Source organism: Barbus barbus (assembly GCF_936440315.1).
Source record: "Barbus barbus genome assembly, chromosome: 24".
Classification (NCBI taxonomy): Eukaryota; Metazoa; Chordata; class Actinopteri; order Cypriniformes; family Cyprinidae; genus Barbus; species Barbus barbus.
This window is the reverse complement of record NC_136752.1, coordinates 18,519,550-18,540,785: the sequence shown is the minus strand read 5'-3', so window position 1 is coordinate 18,540,785 and position 21,236 is coordinate 18,519,550. Positions and strand designations below refer to the sequence as shown.

General features: G+C 36.3%; 1 protein-coding gene across 1 annotated transcript; it reads right to left on the bottom strand.

Moving 5' to 3' along the window:
• Positions 1–2,748: 2,748 nt before the first annotated feature.
• Positions 2,749–21,041, bottom strand: LOC306844361 (arf-GAP with SH3 domain, ANK repeat and PH domain-containing protein 2-like). Its single transcript, XM_079376440.1, has 28 exons — positions 20,742–21,041; positions 15,414–15,486; positions 14,159–14,304; positions 13,887–13,961; positions 13,167–13,216; positions 12,555–12,684; positions 12,174–12,259; positions 12,008–12,083; positions 11,810–11,896; positions 11,613–11,716; positions 11,451–11,520; positions 10,942–11,029; positions 10,771–10,819; positions 10,485–10,651; positions 9,911–10,044; positions 9,739–9,830; positions 9,389–9,578; positions 9,107–9,192; positions 8,903–9,018; positions 8,572–8,639; positions 8,311–8,418; positions 7,683–7,929; positions 7,449–7,541; positions 6,700–6,958; positions 6,479–6,558; positions 4,800–4,867; positions 3,895–4,014; positions 2,749–3,809 (listed from the first exon to the last, which is right to left on the bottom strand). The coding sequence occupies exons 1-28, from the start codon at positions 21,018–21,020 to the stop codon at positions 3,735–3,737; spliced, it is 3,216 nt and encodes a 1,071-aa protein (XP_079232566.1). The 5' UTR covers positions 21,021–21,041; the 3' UTR covers positions 2,749–3,734.
• Between the last annotated feature and the right edge of the window lie 195 nt (positions 21,042–21,236).

The following is a 21,236-nucleotide window of genomic DNA, read 5'->3' as shown; positions in this document are numbered from 1 at the left end:
GTGTGTGTTCACGGTGTGTGTGTGTTCACTGCTGTGTGTGTGCACTATGGATGGGTTAAATGCAGTGCACGAATTCCGAGTATGGGTCACCATACTTGGCTGTATGTCACTAAAAAAAAAAAATGCTTCTATGCCTTTTGAATGAATCAGATTTTTCTTCATTATATAAAAAAGGATGATGTATTACATGTGATAAAGAATATAATGTCACCTGGATTACCTTCCACAGAACCTCTGGATAACCTGTGCCTGTGAGAACAATATCCCCACACACCAGACAAGGTAGCAACTTGGGTATGTTAGATTATTATTATTATTTATATTATTATATATAAACGCGAAACAGGAAACTCATGCATATTCATGTTTGCTCCGCCCAGCGTCTCCGAAAATCTCAGACACCGAATATTTCAGAACACCGGCGAGAGCACTCGGACCCAGTGGAGGAGGTTGGAAAGGAGCAATTGACATGATGCATTGATCAAAGCTCCATAAAACAATACAGATACAACTACCGTATTTTGGCCGTATAATAATGAAGTGGTTTATTACTAATTTATTATTAAGATGCTCTGCCTCATATAAATCTTGATCATATTACACTTAAACGTGATCATATTTTGGAACAATGTGAAAATCATTCTGAATAAAAACAAATCTATTCACATGTACATTTCAAAGTGTTATTATATTAAGTGGGAAAAAGCAAACAAAAATAATAATACATTTGCATTTGTGACCACAAAACCAGTCATAAAGGTAAACATGTTCTGAAAGCCAAATAAATAAGCTTTCCATTGATGTATGGTTTGTTAGGATCGGACAATATTTGGCCGAGATACAACTATTTGAAAATCTGGAATCTGAGGGTGAAAAAAAAAAAATCAAAATATTGAGAAAATCGCCTTTAAAATTGTCCAAATGAAGTCCTTAGCAATGCATATTACTAATCAAATATTACGTTTGATATATTTACAGTAGGAAATTTACAAAATATATTCATGGAACATGATCTTTACTTGATATCCTAATGATCTTGGCATATAAGAAAAATTGATAATTTTGACCCATATAATGCATATTTGGCTATTGCTACAAGTATACACGTGCAACTTATGACTGGTTTTGTGGTCCAGAATCACATTTACTTTTAACATTACCGTTTTATCCAAAATGGTGTGATAAAATTAATATTAAACAATATTACCTTATTGTTTAAAGCTTTTATTTGGCCATTATTACCTTCTGAGCTCCATATTAACGCTATATTTGTAGAGCTGCAAACAGAAATAAAATACATATGCTCAAATAGCTGGGGCAATTTTGCTTAACCTTAATTTTGTCTTGAAAGGGTGGGGTTACTGCAGAAAATGATCTTTATAATGTGGAGTTGAGGAAGAAGATGATGAAGACCATAGTCTTGAACTTATATTTACGTCTTGTTCTAGGAATCTATTCAGATCCACTTGAAAGGCTGCCAGGGGCCCATTCACATACTCACCTGTGAGACTGAGGGCCCAAATAAAGATGTGGATCCAGCTAACACAGAATCAAAGCTTGTCAAACCAGCCTGCTTTCTAACACTAGAGGAGAGCCGGATACACACACAACCACTAATATCAGGTTAGCAGTATTTCACACTTAGATGCATTTTGCCCACTTACCATACCGTTTAAAAGTTTGGGGCGAGTAAGATTTTGATTTTTTAAAAGAAATTAACACTTTTATTCAGCAAGAAGGCAGTAAATAGCTCAATAGTAAAGATATTCATAATGTTACACATGATTTTTATTTAAAATTTTCTAAAATTTTCTACTCATCAATGAATCCTGAAATGTTTTTTGAACAGCAAATCAATATATTAGAATGATTTCTGAAGGATCGTGTCACACTGATGACTTGGAGTAATGGCTGCTGATATCTTATAATATTAATTCTTAATATTTTAAGAATTACATTTCACAATAAAACTGTTTTTACTAATCAACTAAATGCAGCCTTGGTAAGCAAAAGAGACTATAAAACACCAAAAAAATCTTACTGACCCCAAACATTTAAATGGTATTAGCAGTTAAAGAACAAAAATGTCCAGTCAACAAACAAATCTCAGTGCTTGTGGATAGTTATTTAGAAAAGTCCAACATTTGAGACCCGCATTATGCAATGGACTCTATGCACAAGACGTAGCCTACGTATCTCCGATTCAACAATGATTCATTCAAAGTATAGAACTAAGAACTGTTACAAATATACCCAATATCTCATTGTAGTAAATGCATCAAGAAAGTTTAAATTTCAACGGCGGGAAGACCGTAGTGCAGCCGAGCATTGTTGCGTCCCATTGTGTTCGGCTTCCTCAAAGTTCAACTCTGTGCTGAGCTTTCACTCTTCCCCCAAGATCTTAACCGACCACTGTGCATATATTCACTCTGCTGGGGTTAAAGACATCATTTGGAGATTTTTGATTTGTAAATATATGGATGAGTATTTTGAACAGTTTAAAGTCTTTTTTTTTTAATAACCATTATAAGAAAACTTGAAGGTTGTCTTTTGAAAAGGGTGATTTATTTAAAAACATTTTTTGGACCATCTGACTATGCTGTAAATTAATCAAATCTGTGGTGGTCGAAGATGGAGCTTGGACCCTGTTTAAATATGGCTAGATGTCCTTGTTTATGGGGGAGTGCTTTGTAAATGTATGCTATACGGTTCAAAAGTTTGAGGTCTGTGAGATTTTTTTTTTTTTTTGGAAGGAAATTAATACTTTTATTCAGCAAGGACAGATTAAATTAATCAAAAGTGACAGAAAGACATTTACAATGGTGCAAAAAATGTATTTCAAATAAGTGCTGTTCTTTTGAACTTTCTATTCAAGAATCCTGAGAAAAAAAAATATCATGGTTTTCATTAAAATATTAAGCAGCGCAGCTGTTTTCAACTGATAATAATCAGAGATGTTTCTTGAGCACCAAATCAGCATAATAGAATGATCAAGAATTTCGGATGGATGATGTGACACGGAAAACGGGAGTAATGCATTCACAGGAATAAATTATGTTTTAAAATATATTAAAATAGTAATTTGAAACTGTAATAATATTTGACAGTATTGCTGTGTGCAGTCTTGGGAAGCAGAAGATATTTCTTTCATAAATATAAAAAAAAAAAACATCTTACCCCAAACTTTTCAACTGTAGTGTAACTATTAAAATGTATAACAATACTGTGAACTGTTGAGTCACTACTTTGATATTCTGTCAGTTATTTTTGTAAAAATATATCTCTAGTGCAGAAAATAAAAGCAGTCTTTTAAATGTACAGAGTAAAATGTTTAATGGCTTGTTTGGTAACAGAACTCTGTGAACATGTATGCAAGCTACATATCGCTTAACTGCACTTGCAAAATAAGAGTTGCTCTGCAACTGATATAGATAAAAAGCTCTATAAAGATGAGTGTAAGGTTCCAACAATATTATGGTTTATAAAAACAAATGGTCCCCATGTAAAGCATAGCACTCATCACAGTTCATACATCATTTCTGCATTAAAGTTAGAGGTAATTGCACTTGGAATCGGAATGATTGATAAAGTGAGTTTTTTCCTGAGGTCTTATGTTTGTGAATGTCCCATACGCCACCATCCAGCCATAAGGATGGTGACTAGTTAAATAATCAGTGGTCTCAGGTTTCTGTCACAAAAAGCCTGTGATCTTAGCAAGACAGCAATGTATGACTTCAGTCAGTGATGAAGTGAACAAACGAGACAGGAAAAACGCCCTTCCTCTTCGGCTCCCCGTCAATGTGACCCACCTGCAGGACACACGAAAGAGCCATCAAGATCTCGCATGATTCAGTCAGTGCATGTACAGTGTAAAAACTATGACTGCGTACTCACCCACCACTCCTTGTTCTCCTCTCCATCTACTATTATCACCTCTCCCTCAGAGAAGGTCAGTTCATCTGGGTTATCAGCTTTACAGTTATATATGGCCTTTACTCTCTTAGGTCTCGGTTTCTGAAACAAGTAGTTTTAGATTTGCCACTGACATCAAAATTAATATGTATAATAATATATCAAGTGACATTTATTTGAAAGAAAAATAACACCATGTTTGCAGATTGGTTTGATATTATGTAATGCAATGAAATGTCACATTTAATTGTGGCTTAAATCTCTAAATATTTTTGAAACAACCATATAAACATTTTTTAGTCTTTTTAGTTTGAAAAAAGCTAAATAAATAATCGACTAATTGAAAAAAAAATCATGTCATTTCATTTCAAAGAAGAATTATGTATAAAATTGTTAAAAAATGAAGTAAGTTTCTTTTTTATTAATATTTTTATTTAGAAAGGATGCATTAAATTGCTCAAGGTGACATGTAATGTTCCTATTTCAAATAAATGTTGTTATTTTTAACTTTCTATTCATCAAAGAATCCTGAAAAAATCTGTCACGCTTTTACAAATATACTAAGCAACAATTTCAACATTGATAATATTAAGAAATGTTTCTTGAGCACCAGATCAGTATATTAGAATGATTTCTGAAGGATCATGTGATGCTTTACCATTAAAGGAATAAATTATATTTTAAAATATATTTAAATAGAAAACAGTTATTTTAAATTCTATTTTTTGTTTTTACAATATTTCAGTCATTAATTGTTATTATGATAAAGTAAACACAGGCTTGGTATGCAAAAGCATACTTCTTTCAAAAACCATCATACCTATGCCAAACTTTTGAATAGTAGTGTACTTTTGAGGGACAAAAACGTTTTAATGGCTGTCACTTACAGGTGGGGCCGTTCTGGGTTTAGGAGCAGGAAGAGGAGCTGGTGCGGAGGCAGATGATGGCCCAGAATCTGGAGAAAAAAACATTTTTGATAAAAATGACTATTTAGGCTTATTTCAAACTAAAATATACAGTGGTGTGAAAAAGTTTTTGCCCCTTTCCTGTTTTTTTTTTTTTTTTTTTTTTGCATGTTTGTCACACTTGACTGATTCAGATCATCAAACTAATTTTAATATTAGACAAAGACAACCCAAGTAAATACAAAATGAAGTTTTGAAATTATGATTTAATTCATTAAGGGGAAAAAAGCTGTCCAAACCTGCCTGGCACTACGTGAAAAAGTAATTGCCCCCTAAATCTAATAACTGGTTGTGCCACCCTTTGCAGCAACAACTGCAGTCAAGCGTTTGCAATACCTGGCAATGAATCTTTCTACATCGCTGTGGAGGAATTTTGGCCCACTCTTCTTTGCAGAATTGTTTTAATTCAGCCACAAGCATGAAAGGACTGTTTAAGGTCATGCCACAGCATCTCAGTTGAGCTTGAGGTCACAAACTGATGGTCAGACATTCTCCTTCAGGATTTTCTGATAGAGTGCAGAATTCATGGTTCCATCAATTATGGCAAGTCATCCAGGTCTCGAAGCTGCAAAGCAGCCCCAGACCATCACACAACCACCACCATGTTTGACTGTTGGTATGATGTTGTTTTTATGAAATGCTGTGTTGGTTTTACACCAGATGTAACGGGACACGCACCTTCCAAAAAGTTCAACTTTTGTCTCATCAGTCCACAGAATATTTGCCCAAAAGTCTTGGTTATAATCAAGATGTTTTTGGCAAATGTGAGACGAGCCTTTATGTTCTTTTTGGTCAGCAGTGGCTTTTGCCTTGGAACTCCCCCATGGATGGTGTTTTGCCCAGTCTCTTTCTTATTGTTGAATCATGAACACTGACCTTAATTGAGGCATGTGGGGCCTACAGTTCTTTAGATGTTGTTCTGGGTTCTTTTATGACCTCCTGGATGAGTCATCGTTGCACTCTTGGAGTATTTTTGGTAGGCCGGCCACTCCTGGGAAGGTTCATCACTGTTCCAAGTTTTCTCCTTTTGTGGATAATGGCTCTGAGCGTGGTTTGCTGGAGTCCCAAAGCCTTAAAAATGGCTTTATAACCTGTTCCAGACTGATACATGTCAACTAATTTGTTTCTCATTTGTTCTTGTATTTCTTTAGATCGCCACATAATGTGTTGCTTTTTAAGCATGCGTCACTTTGTCGGACAGGTTCTATTTAAGTGATTTCTTGATTCAACAGGTCTGGCAGTAATCAGGCCTGGGTTTGGCTAGTGAAATTGAACTCAGCTTTCTAAAATAATGTGGTTAATCACAGTTCTTTCATGATTTGAAAGGAGGGGGCAATTAATTTTTCACGTAAGGCCAGGTGGGCTTGGACAGCTTTTTTCCCTTAATAAATTAAATCATCATTTAAAAACTGAATTTTGTATTTACTCTTTGTGTAATATTAAAATGTGTTTGATGATCTGAATCTTTTAAGTGTGACAAATATGCAAAAATACATAAAAAATAAAAACAGGAGGCGGACAAAAACCTTTTCATGGCACTGTATCTAATTTTGGGGATTTAGAGCTATATTCATCATGTATGTAAGCATCATTAAATTCACCTGTTTTGTCACTTGGTCGGGGGGCGATGGGTGGAGCTTTATTTACATTTACATCCTTACTAAAAGGACCAACAGTACCCCTGAGAAATACACAGAACAGTGCAGGTAATATAATGTAGACAATGCTAAACAATGCAACAAAACCAACACCTGAAATCCCTATAAAAACACAGCATCAGATAATCTGTTACTTGTAATGCAGCTGGGAGGTGACATCCTACCTAGTGGAGGATTTCACTGGTTTGGGTGCAAGGGCTTTTGGCTGTGGGGGTACAGGAGGAGGTGGGGGTTTATATGAAAATGACGTGGGCAACACTGGAGCAAGTGGTACTATGGGCGCTGGTCTATCTGGGGCAGGTGGTATAACTGGGGGAGCAGAGGGTGCTGATGGAACCGGAGGCACTTGGGGAAGAGCTGCCTTTGGATCTGGAGGCAGTGGTCTCTTGGCCGCAGGAGGAGGTGGCGGAGCAGGGGGGAGCACTATAGGAGAGACAAGACCTGTTATGGGTCTGCCTACAAGAAACACCAGTTTGATTTTTGGAACAAGATGCCTGGTTTATAGCTGTTCCATAGTAGTTTTAATTGGTCGACCAGCCAGTAGAGCTGGTAGAGCATTATGGAAGAACAAACCTGCTATCATGTTCAAAAAACATCTTGACTGCTTTTCAAAAGTTAAGAATTTTTATTCAAAGAAACTAACACTTTTATTTAGGTTAAGTATAAGTATAAGTTGCATTAAATTGATCAAAAGTGACAGTACAGATATTTGTAATCTTACAAATGATTTCTATTTCAAATAAATGTTAATTTGAACTTTCTGTTCATCAAATAATCCTGAAAAATGGATCATGGTTTCCACAAAATAGTAAGTAGCACAACTGTTTTTTTTACATTGATAATAAACATTTAGTGATCAAAGTAGTTTTGTAGAATATAGAAATGGGTGTAAGACTACTGAGGTCAGACTCACCATACACGGAGTTGTTATTTTCTGGACTCTGAGGGTTTGAAGGGTCTGAGCAAGATCTCTGCCTCCCGACCATCTCCGCTGGAGGACTCCACCCTGACATTACAAACACACATAAATGTGTTCAATATGTATGTTTATGACTTTACTGAATGTACATTTGTAAGCAAGCTATTTCAGGATGAAAGCTTTCAGAATTCACTTCCAGAAGACTCACCATGCCTGAATGCTACTCACCCCTTCCCAAGGTACGAAGCGATAGAGGAGGAATACCCGGCACCCCTGGTAAACCCAAAAGCGGTGGGCTAACATCAAGCATGGTGCCGTAAGTCTCATTGCAGATCATGCTAGGAATAAAAGCCCTCTGCTTGTTATTGACCACATTAGCCACGTCCCGAGCCAGAGCGCTCATGTTGGGCATCATGGGGCCAGTGCCTGGAATAATACAGCTAATTGGACGCTCCTCACGCCTGATGGGAATGGGCTGAAACACAAAATCAATGGCATAAGGATGAGCCAAAAGGTACCAATATTCAGTGCTGATTATTCTCTTTGTCCAAATACATTTTGATCTTTATGTAATAAACTATGTGACATTCACTATATAGTGAACAGTGAATGAGGGTTGCATAAAATATATGCATGATTGTTTACAATACCACTTATGTTCTCTCAGTGTTAACTAAACTAACGAAGAAACACATTTATTTGAATCTTTGGTAACATTATAAATGTCTTCACTGTTACTTCTGATCAATGTAATGCATCCTTGCTGAATAATAGTATTAATTTATTATAAAAAAAAAAATCTTAAAGAAAGTATAACTGAATTAAATGGCATCTTTTGTATAAAAAGTATGCTAACCTTGTCCTCCATCTCATCCTCACTCTCATCCAGGTCATCGTTATGCAGACACCAGTCATACTCCACATGCACATGGACGTTGAACTTCCCTGTTTGCGCCTGAGTCAGCTGTCGATCACACAGCACAGAAGAACATATTGGAGGGGAATTTGCGTGAACACAATCTCAGGAGAGGCAAAGAACTTACTCTCAAGAAAAGAAGAGAACAAAAATCAGCACTTCAGGATTTCTGCTGGCATTAAAGATAACAAATGTACCCACCAGCTCCTCGCATTTTGTGTGTCTGAGACGCTGTGCCAGATCCAGAGGAGTCTCTCCTGCATCATTACCTGCAAGAAAAACACATTTATTTTCCCCCAGAGTTTTTTTTTCTTATTATTTCAGACATAACCAAAAAAACAGTAGCTTATATCAAATACTATAATAATAAATGACTTGCAATTTTGCTTGATTTATTAAAAAAATAAATAAAACAAATGTCTCATTAAAAATGTCTCAGTATTTTCATTAAAAATTATTTAGATGTTTGTAATTCAGTTTTTTGTGTGTAGACTGAATTCCTGGGGTTAGAGCAAATTATATGGACTCTTACTAATTGTGACAGATGCTTTTCCCCGCAGTAGCAGCTTCATGCATTCACTATTGTCAGTCAAGCAGCAGTAATGCAGCGCTGTGCTTCCTTTGGCAGTCTGCTTGTCTAAATTCCCACTGCATACACAAACACATACACATGTAAAATGTCTGAATAATATGCAAAATCTTATTTTAGCTAAAATACAGAACATCAGGGGAGTACCTGTTCTGTACAAGGAAGTCCACAATATGCAGAGAGTTCCGGTCCACCATTCGTACTGCAAGATGTAGCGCTGTTTCACCTGGTTCCTGGCAGTGAAAAGTAAAGATTTATTTATTATATATATATATATATATATATATGATGCAAAACACACTATATGTATTTGATTCACTAAAATGGACATTTGTTCAAGAATCGGACTACACAGCTGGTGTTAGATGCTGTTTTTGTGTGCAGCCTCAATAGAAAAAAAACGCATAATGACTCCAACCTACAACTCACATGTTGGTTAGTTTGTTGAATGGTCTCCATGAGGTCCACTCCTTCAGCGTACACCTGGATCAGAGAGAAGATGTCCCGGGTCTTCACCGCATCACACAGTGCGTGCAGCCGGGCCGCATTATCTGCATACTTATTCTGAGCGAAGTGCTTCTCTGTGTATTTGGCTGTAATGAAGTCTTTTCGTACCTGCCTGAAGGACAATGGCGAGAGAAAACATTGTAATGAAATTTATGATGTGAAGACTAAAAAAAATAAAAACGAAACAGCAGATCTTGATGTGAGACATGCATAATGAATAAAAAAAATTCATTTAAAAAAATTAAAAGATGTCAATGAAACTGATCGTTTACATGTCACTAGAAGGGTTGGGTTTGGGGATCTCTGCTGACAGGTTTGCTTCCATGATTTCATTGAATCCTGCATTGCCCACGCTGTTAGCAAGCTGCAACCCATTTAAAATCATCACAATCTGTATGTTTGCAATGTTTTATCAAAAATTACCAATTTGTCACAAGACTTTACCAAGAGTTCAGATGTGCCTAAGACATCCAGCGTCAGAGACTGTATTCTGGAGTAGTGGACTCCCATTTCCCGATGGATTCCAGAGCATTCGATGCAAATCAACACACCCAGGTTTATGGAGAGCCATGTTGGATCTGCAGTGACAACAAGTGAAAAGCCACTGACGTATCATTTGAATTTCATACAGGGTTATCTTTTCTAAGAAAAACTTTGATCTAAACAATAAAACAAGTTCTGCTGGGATGACTAAGTTTCATACAATGTACAAAGAGAAGTGGAAAGGCCAGATGCAAAACAGGAAGCACAGGGTGTAGATTTCATTTTTTTTTAAAACAGAGCTGAGTGAGCTGAGGCAAGAATCACGCTCTCCTAAAATGTCTGTTAAGTTTGTTCAAATAATGCAGAAAACAACAACAAAAACGATTCAGTAGTTAATTTGATTCAGCCATTATTTAAATGTTATTCCATTCCAATTACATTTACAACTCAGGGATCAAACCTTGAAAACTTGAAATATTTCAGTCCCCAGCCTAGATGCTTAACCACTAGGTTACATCAAACCTATATTGCTTACTGGAAGCTCCACAGTCACAGCACACGTCATTGCCACTCATCTTCTTCACCTCTCCCACAATAGCCTTGGTCAGCTCCCGCACGATGTTGTTCTCTCCCTCGTTCTGATCATCCTTAAAGGCATTGTTCAGCGCCTCCTCTTTACAATTTTGGAGCACAGACACCCATCTGAAATAGAAAGATACACATGAACAGATGAAAAGACAGAAGTGTTGGACATAATAATTACATTCTCACATGGTATTTATAAAATCATGTAAAATTTGTGTGAGCACACACACACTCACATTTGACACTCTGCTTCGTCCTCTGCCTGGAAGTGATATGTTCTGTCATCTAGAAGATGGAAGAGAACAGTAAGCAAATAAAAATTACCAACCAACCAAATGAACCATGACAGACTCTCAGAATACTGGCTCTGAATTTATGAGAGTAGTGGACTGTTAAAAGTATATTACGTGATATAAGATCAAAGCATTTTTTCTCATCTGGGTTACGCTTCACTTGGCAGGTTAAGAGGTTCAGGTTTGCTGGCGGTGTGTTTGCCTGCAAAAGAGAGAGAGAAAGAGCAGAAAAAATGGGTACATTTAGGGGATTTATTACACATTTACAGCAAAACCCACTGAAATGGGCTATATAGAATTTATTCTACATATATTAATATAAAGAATTATGTGTTCATTAAAATAAAGTAATATGTTTATTTAATAAACATATTTTCATGATATATTTAAAAAAATTATGCATTCAACAGTTATAATTCTATTATATAAACTCTCAGAATTTATTTTACATATATACTTTTTATTAATGCATAACCAAAATATATTACATTATAAATGATATTTTAAAATGATGTACTTGCAATACGTTGTTGCCCTCAAACTCTGGTGGAGGAAATCTTGCAAAACTAAAACATAATTCTGAAAGGAGTTACAGACGCATAGTGTTTGTTTTATTCGCCTACCGTTCCATGAGAAATAGTCAATAATCCATTTTTCACTGTGCATTTCCTTTTCTGCCAAACCTTTCTCAGTCTGTAAGGTAGAGAGAAGCCTTCATCACGCAAACTTTACAGAATATTCACTACTTTTAAAAAGGATATCATTGAAGTGCCAGACAAACTCACCCTTCGCTGCGTTTGAGGAGCATCCCTGAGCGCTCAGTGCCGTGAGCTTTATTGCCCTGCAGCTGGTGAAGACTATAGCCTGCATTCTGCTTTGACTGAAGGTCCTTTCACCACACAAACAAACAAAACAACAAGATTGACCACTAACTTAAGCAATCGTCCAATCAATCATGGCCTACAAATTTTTTGGGGCTCACCTCCTTACACTCTGACTGTAGGTCAGATTTGAGAATATCTCTCAGCTGCATGAGCTGTTTTCTTTCTGCATCTTGTGTCTGCTTGCTCTGCAATTTACACAGAAACAACAGCAAACATCAGAATATGAGAACTAAACTGCTTTGTCTAAATAAAGAATGTATCTGCAAAAGAGCAGACATTGATATCAAAAAACATACTGCAGTTAAGTCTGTGGCAAGTTTTTCCATGAAAGGTTTCAGGTTGTCCACAACTTTTAACCCATCCTGGAAGAAACTGTGTGGAAATAGGAAACCAATTCTTTTAAAAGACTCATTTAAAAAATGAAACGTATTGTTACTAGGAGAGTATTACAAACCAACATACTTGCACTGGGCATGAAAGTATTTGATGAGGTTTTGAAGCAGGTCAACTCCCTTCTTGACTTTAATTTCATTCACCTTAATGAGATACTAGGAAAAAAGTATGAAACGATCATTTCAGTTGCTTTCTATTTCCATTAACTGTTTGTTAAATAAGTTTCAAAAGAGTCAGAGGTGGGTGGGTGTGTGTGCGTGCATGTGTGTGTGTGTGTGTGTGTGTGTGTCGGGTCACCTTGTAAAATAAAACTACTGTAATACCTGACTTTCCAGTCATGTCTTATATTACCAAGGGTAAGAAGCGAACCAGGACCATCACTGGTGCTCACTCCAAAAATTAAAGAGATGCCCTTACTGATGCTGAATGTATGTGAACGACATTCCTTACTTCACACATCTGAAGCTGAAAGAGGCGTCTCTCTTTCTCCATCTCTTCTGCAATCTCTCCTCCGCTGATCTCTGTTCTGATCAAACCGTGCTGTTTGGCATGTTCCCGTTTTTCTTTCTCAATCTTGCCTCTGTAAATAAATTCAGAGCATTGACATGAAAAGAAAATTACAGCATATGTACTTAACCGTGCACAAACATTAGGCTTTCATCAATGCCTCTTAACGCACAAACACACCATATATGCCTGTGCTGTTGTTTACTTAAGGTATGGCCCCACAATATGATAAGCTCTTCATCTATGCTAAAGGGATGCTCACTTTTAAACTCAAACATCTGAAATGACTAAACCTCTTACTATGTTGTGCGACCTCCCCTTCCCCTGTATCCCAGATTCAAATAAACTAATCTACAGTTATTACAACTTTGCTCAGAATGTGTTTCCTGTTGTCATCATGCTTTAAGGGACAGGAATATCTCAAAGAAATCCAATCACTAAGGGCTTCATCATGAATGTCCAAAGTTTAAGTTTAATGTTCACTGATCAATCTGTAACTATTACTTTTTTGTATTTTTTTCTGAGATAGATATGAAGAGGTTAATAGGTGCTTACAGTTTGGTTTCGTAATCCTTCCATGCTTTATCAAAAGGCTTTTTCACATCCTGATGAACAAATGAGAGCACAGTCAACATATGAAAAGACTTAAGGTCAAATATATATAAAAAAACACAAACCACAATAATCATTGTATTTGTGAGAATTTGTTGAATTTTTAAATAAATAAATAATGAAAAAAATATTTTTTAACATTGATTTTTTTTTTACATCAGCATATTAGAATGACTTCTGAAGGATCATGTGACACTGAAGACTGAAATAATGGCCACTGAAAATTGAGCTTTGCCATCACAGTAATAAATTACATTTTAAAATATATTAATATAGAAAAAAGTTATTTTAATTGTAATAAAATGTGAAAATATGTCTATTTAACTGCATTTTCATCGACCCCAAATGTTTGAAAGGTACATATTTGGTCACACTTTAGTTTAGGGTCCAATTCTTACTATTAACTAGTTATTAACTATGACTTTTGCCTCAATAAACTCCTAATTTGCTGCTTATTAATAGTTAGTAAGGTAGGATTAAGGGATCTAAAATATGGTTTTGCAGAATAAAGCACTACTATATGCTTTATAAGTACTAATAAAACTCAATATGCTAGTAATATGCATGCTAATAAGCAACTAGTTAATAGTAAGAATCGGCCCCTAAACAAAAGTGCTACCACATATTTTTATACAGCTATTTTCTACAAATGTCATTGCATACCCCTTTGACTCCTTTAAGGTCTCCCTTCAGCAGACTGTCTAGTGGAAAAGTGATGATGTTATTCATGTTCTGCAGCTGTGGGCACAAAAGAAGACATTAGGAGTTTCAAAACAAAGTGTATAGTTTGTGTAACATACTCCTGTGTAAAATCGCTCTACATGTAACTCGCAGTACTTCCTGAAGAATGCAGTCAGCTGCTTGCGAGACAAAGGCAAGATAAAAATACAGGTCTGAAATATTCTACAACAGATGGATGTCAGAGACTCGCTCACCAAGTTCTTAAAGAGACCAGTGAGCTCCTTAGTGAAACCAGCAAATTTGAGGAAGTAATCGGGCATCTCAGGGTCATCTTTGTACACAGTGTTATCCGTAAACCTTTCCAGCGCCTGGATGTACTGCTCCTCATTCTCTACATGAGCTGAAAACACACCGAAACGGTCTGTCAACCATTTATCCTCCACATTATTATATACAAAAACCTGTTTAGTGATCATTGATACTTCACGCATTGCCCAAATGTTGCCATATAAAGCTCATTTGTTTTTAATACACTTTGCTCCTGTCACATGAGCCTTTTCCATTCCTACCGCTTGCAAAAGACATTCTTCCTAGCTTATGAGTAGAGTGCTGTAGAAAAGAGCCTCGTAACCATACTCCCCAGTGGTGTGCAGTACAGCAAAAGGCCAACAAGATCTGGGTTACTATAAAGAGGAAACAACATGCTAACAAAGTCTACTTCCTTAACTGAAGGATATTCAGAAGGAACTGCCACCGATTTAATCATTTAAAAAATGTATTTATTATTTATTCACAGGGAACTCATTCTGAAGTCAATGTTTGTGTAAACCAATGTTATTTCAGTATTATTTACATAATATTTTAGTATTTATTCATATTTTGTTTATTTAATTTTTTAAATTGTAGTTTAAGTTTTAGTATTTTTTTTTTATGGCCTTCAGTCATATTTATTAAGTTTTGTCCCCCAAAATATTTCTATGTATCTTTATTTTATTTAATAATGTTCTACTCAAACCATCAAACTAACATCATAAAAAGAACACCATTCCAGACGGGAAGCAAACCTTCTCATTTCAAATCTTCGCACAGAACAGGTAAGAATACTCAAGGACTATAATAATTGCTCACCAGCAATAGATTTAAAGAAAAACTACAAATGTGACAATCTAGCTCTAAAGAGAAAGAGAAATAAGCAGGTTCTTGCTGGAACAGGTATCGGTGATTCTGGTAGGAATGAGAGGAATGTATGAGGTAGAGCACAAAACCTGCTTGCGAGAGTAACAATGACTTGAATCGCACTGTATATGAAACCAAAATCTTTGTCCAGGCTATTCTTATATGTCATTTGGCACTGTTTGAGTAAATGGGCTTAACAGAACAATTATACTATTATTTATACAGTCAAAAAACATTACTTTCAAAACCAATGAGCTTTATTTTACACAATAAAAGTACAAAATTAGCACAAACCTGTTATTGATTAAGGAATTAAGTATTTGTAATACTCACTCTGACCAGAGCTGTTTATGGCCTTGACTGACTTCTTTATTTTGTGCAGCACACTGCGGTCCAGATCCAGTGCCTACAAAACAACATGAATCATTTTCTTAGAGGGACATTTTGTGCTGAACAGACCAGTTCTGAATACACAAGAGGAACAAATTGCACCAATAAGACCTGCATCTTTACTTAACTGACTTTACAATGGTTAAAAATGCTGCATATTCTACACTCTCAGAAAAAAAGGTACAAACGTTGTCACTAGGGTTGGTTATTTTTCCAAAAGATACCTTTTAAAGGTGCATATTGGTACCTTAAACATACCAATTTATACCTAAACTTTATATATTAGTAACCTTTGAAAGGATACCACCTTCATTCTTTTCTGAGAGTGTAATGCATTTACATTTATGCATTTGGCAGATGTTTTTATCCAAAGTGACTTGCCTTGCATTCTAGATACAGACTTTATCAGTTGTTTTACCTAGGAATCAAACCCATGACCTTAGCATTGCAAGTGCCATGCTCTACTGTTTAAGATACAGGATTGCCTAATAAACACAACCAACATCTTTTTGTGCATAAAGTAGGTCAAACTATAATAACAAATGTAAAAAGCATTTGTAACCCAGTTTTGTATGGCATTGTGTTTATACTTCCCTCTCACACGATTGAATTTACATCCAGACACACTCAGATAGCCTGTAATTTAGCCACCCATCACACGTACTGAAACACACTCTGGGAATTTTGCACAAAAAGAGCCGAGTAACATAGACAGACTTGTGGCCTGAAATCTGTGTTTATGCAGGAGTCACGTCTGGTACGAGACCACAACAAAATCATCTGATGAGGGATAAGTCTGGTGCCCGCTAGCAGACAACACTCATACATTTCAGGTGGTCAGAGTCTGTCTGACATTAGGCAGTAGGAGAATTATGATGAAATAAGCACTACCATTCAAAGGTTTGGGATTATCATTTTTTTTTTTTTTTTTAAAGAAATTAATATTTTTTTCAGTAAGGATGCACTAAATGGACCAAAAGTGACAAAGGTAAAGCTTATAATGTTACAAAAGATTTCTATTTCAAATAAATGTTGTTCTTTCGAAATTTGAATTGATTATTTGAATTATCAAGGTTTACACAAAAATGAAGCAACGCAACTCTTTTCAATAAGAGTTTGAACAGTAAATCAGCATATTAGAATGATTTCTGAAGGACCGTGTGATCCTGAAGACTGGAGTAATGGCTGCTGTAAATTTAGCTTTGCCATCACAGGAGTAAATAATTTTTTTTTATTTTTAAGTTATTTTAATTTGTACTAATATTTCACAATATTTTGATCAAATTATTGCAGCCTTGGTGAAATGCAACAAAGCATTTTTTTCTAAAACATCAAGTGAACATCTGTTAATTATTAGTTTTTTTTCAACCGCTTACACACAAAATTTTTACTTGACACACTTATTCTGAAACCTGACACTCAAACACCAGAACCACACACCAAATCTGCGAAACCACACACTAATTCTCGGCCTTTGACTCAATTTAATGGAATGATGTAATTACAAAACCTCTGTAAAGTAATCTGTTTAACCACAGTTTTCTTAGTGTGGAGATTTGACCTTTTTCACAATGAAGAATCACTGTAGTTATTTGCAAATAGTTCAAATTAAAGACGCATTTATAATTAAATCTATAATTTTTATAATGAAATAATCATTGGCTGTACAAGTTTATTCAGGACTTTAATTTCATCCACTTGTAAGCTCAGTGCAATGGGCAGAAATAGGAAAGCCTGTCAAGATCATTTGATTTTTGATCATTTAAAAGATACAATATTTAAAAGTACACTGTTTCAAGTAGGCCTACTTTACATATATATTTACATCTCTAGGCTGTTCAAATGCTATACTTGAAATTGACCTTGTATGAAAGAACTGTACAATCTGAGCTCACTGGTTCACAAAAAGAATAAATAAATTAAATAAATAACAGAGAGTGACCGAACAGGGCCGCAGACCCATAAAAAAAGCTGTGGAAAAACAGTGAGCAGACGTGTGTGTGCGAGAAGGAGATTAGATGGGACAAGCTGGGACAAGAAGTGAGACAGCCATCCCGCCTTTGCCTTAAGGAATGAGAAAGATGAAGGGAAAGAAAGAGAGAACAGAAAGGGCGAGAAAGAGATGAGAGATATTAACTGCACTGGGGTTTCCTTCAAAGGCAAGTCTCAGCAGGACACCACGCACAGGGATGGAAGAACCGGAAACGACAGCAAAGAGTATACCAACTGCCATCTTTATGGCGTCTGTGGATGTGTGCAGCGCTCATGCTACAGAAAGAGCATATACAAATATTTAAGAGGTTTGATAAAAACAACCACATCACTTAACAGATAAGCAAACGTATGCATAAAGAAACGTGCACAAGATCCAGCTCCAGTCTTTACATAAACCATGAACATCTGTTTACCTCAGCTACTTCCTCCATTGAGGCTAAATGCAAATGGGGTAGTGCCAAAGCGCAACTCATAAAGAGTGTTTCCCTCTGTGTATCCCAGTTACACGAAAACGCCAGTTACTCCAAGAGCCTGAGGCAGTGGATTTTACTCATGCCTGCTTTCCAAAAATCACCTTGTCCTTGACACACTATTGGTGTGTTTACACTTGTAGTGGTTCTTTTGGTCAGGACCAAAAAAGTAAATGTTAGATTTAGGGGAAGTCGTGGCCTAATGGTTAGAGAGTTGGACTCGTAATCCAAAGGTTGCGGGTTCGAGTCTCAGGCCGGCAGGGATTGTAGGTGGGGGGAGTGAATGTACAGCGCTCTCAATACCACGAGTCCACGACTGAGGTGCCCTTGAGCAAGGCACCGAACCCCCAACTGCTCCCCGGGCGCCGCAGCATAAATGGCTGCCCACTGCTCCGGGTGTGTGTTCATGGTGTGTGTGTGTGTTCACTGCTGTGTGTGTGCACTTTGGATGGGTTAAATGCAGAGCACGAATTCTGAGTATGGGTCACCATACTTGGCCGTATGTCACTTCACTTCATTTAGTCCTGTTTTATTTAGCATTCACGGTCAATTTTAACATTGAACCTTCTATGACGTATATATTGCAAACTTACTGAAGATCTAAAACAATGCTGGATGCTGGGATAAATGCATGTGTGTACATATGGTGGTATTTTACCAGCTTATAAATCAGAAAGAGCTTACAAAATGTCTAATAGTCAGAACAGCGCCAGGAATTCCTCTTTTGCGCAAACAGAGATCTGCTGGTTCTGACGCCTGTACTGAACCATACTGGGCACGCAGTTTCTGTGATGAGAAGAACCAGATATTTTATCCCACCTTCTGACATCACGTCCTGTTTTTGGTTTATTTGGCCTATTGTTCGGACAGCAGCGTTCACACTTAAATGGACCTCACTAACAGTGCAGTCACAACAGAGTTCATTTTAATCAAACCAAACCTGCCAAGTGTGAACACATCCTATGAAGTGTTTGGGCTGCTTCTTTGTCATCATTCAGAAATGTCTGATACTTTTCCCATTCATCAGAAGTCAACATTTTTAGTTCAAGCTCAGAGTCAAAGTGTTTTGAGGTAAAAGAGAAAGAGCTGCGGAGCTTCTTTTGATTAACAGCACAGAATACAGGGTCATTCTTAGACATCAGTAAAGTTCAACTAGATCTGCTATTCTGATGGTGAAACAAGCTGACAGAGTTCAGAACTGTTCGCACAAACAAAGCACTTTCATATTTCCATTGAAGAAGTCACTGCAATTTTGAAACTAACGCAAACCTTTAGAAGAACTACAGAACATATATAGTTGTTCCTGTAAGCACGGCTTTTTGTTAAGAAACTTTCTACCTGATTTAACTATTAAAATTACATTGAAATTGGTGTAAAATAGTTACTGTAGATGTTACCACACAAAACACATTATTAGGTTATCTGACACAATATTTTTTTCAGTGTAAGTTTCTAGTTACTAACTTTTCCTAGAAAATATATGAAAAAGGTTTCTAGAAAAAAAGTTGATTTACACTACCCACCATGTGGACTAATGCCCACCAACATGCAACTGACATCTGAAATCAAGTTAACAGTATCATGCATGGGTCAAGCCTTGTATTCTGTAATAAAATTATTTTGTCAGACAAACTCAATTTTAAAGATAGACTGAACCATAAAATGTTGAGACTACATTAAAATATAATTTAAATCCATATTTAAGCCATTTAGCTTGAGCAACTTAGAAATAACTTACAATGTCAAGTTTGGAATGGATGGTCAGCTAACAGGATGCGCCTCAGTTTGATATCTGATGATGCACTTCAACTTATGTTTTTGGTCAAAGCATGTACTTATGATGACAAATATTTGTTATTCATAATTAATATATGTTTTAGCTCCATATAGTTTTTAAATTATATTTTGTTACAAATGTTGTGTTACGTTTCAATTAGTGTTCTCTACTGTTACATTTCGTCCATTTCAGTGAGTATGTGTTGGTGTGTTGTAACTATAACCTTCTCAGTTTGCTCAACAAACCGATACACAAGTTAGACAAAGTTCTACATCACAATTACTGTATGTAAAGTTAATCAGCTTAACTTAAAATGCTCATTGAACTTAGATCCACAAGCAATAAACATTTTAAGTTAATAAAACTTGTTTTTGACTTCTCTGATTTTTACAGCATTATGGTAGTACCATAGTAAAGTAAGAGTAAAATAGCCTATGGTACAACCACAGTATGTCACCAATGCCATGGCACTTTTTGATACTTTGTATTAGTTAGAGTCCTGTGAATAGATTTAAATGTTTATCATTTGAGCATTATCAAATCTTCCACCATCTTTTAATGTGTCTTATTTCTGTAATATCTGTAGGCTATTTGTTAGTAACAGCTCTGTTACCTCAGACAGGCACAGGCACATCTGCTGCATGCATTTATTAATAACAAAGCACTGATAATGGTAAATGTATGTGACATCAGGTTCATAATGTGACTTTGAGACTTATAAAAGACTAAAATTGCTAACAAGTGGCGTCAACATCACAGCGATAAGACGTTGCATGAACCCGTGAGAAACATGGGCGAGGTTCACTTCCAACACGGGATACATTAAGCTTTGGTGCTACAAGAAGGAAGTCATTTTCCAGGCTCCTTTTGTAAAATACACTAATTTATAGTATTTAATGAAGCAATGTTCTGAAGTTAGACAGCACACTCTCTGTAATCCAATTATACCGCTAATTTACAGTTAATAATCGCGCACTTGTCTGTAAATTGTGTTATATCCGTATTACTGACATTGTAAAGGTGTTTTACCTCTTCCAAAGCGCCAACTGTGTTTCTACAGCGAGCCATGCGCATACAGAACACTGATGTTGTTGGTGCTTTATAGTCCTCATTGGTAATGTCCATAAACTCCGGTACTGTCAGTTGATCAGGCATGATTATTCCCTTTAAATCAGCATTCGTCTTTGAAAAGGAGAGTTGAACAGCTCCATCACACGCGCAACTGACCAGATCAACACCTCTGGATTCCACCCATTCGTACTTGTACAGTACAAGTTCACTGTACATGTGATTTGTAGGCGGAATCATATCGCCTGTCAATCATATCCAGTCCGCCAATGAGAGAGAAGTCCTGATCTGGCTGTCCAATCAGAGTTTAGGGACGTAACCTAACACTAAAATCCTGAAAAGCTAGAAAAACAATGTTAGAAAATGTTAGAAAAACAAATACGGTTTTGTAGCACACAGTAATTTAACAAGGTGTTGACTTTAATACAGTGGCAATATAGTTTAATTATTTGGCAA

Excerpts from the sequence above, each read along its gene's own strand:
- LOC306844361 (XM_079376440.1), bottom strand. The coding sequence starts at position 21,020 with ATGATTCCGCCTACAAATCACATGTACAGTGAACTTGTACTGTACAAG. Across the intron at positions 10,045-10,484 it reads CTGTGACTGTGGAGCTTCCA|ATCCAACATGGCTCTCCATA; the intron begins GTAAGCAATATA and ends TTGTCACTGCAG. Across the intron at positions 9,579-9,738 it reads CCCAACCCTTCTAGTGACAT|GCAGGTACGAAAAGACTTCA; the intron begins GTAAACGATCAG and ends ATTGTCCTTCAG.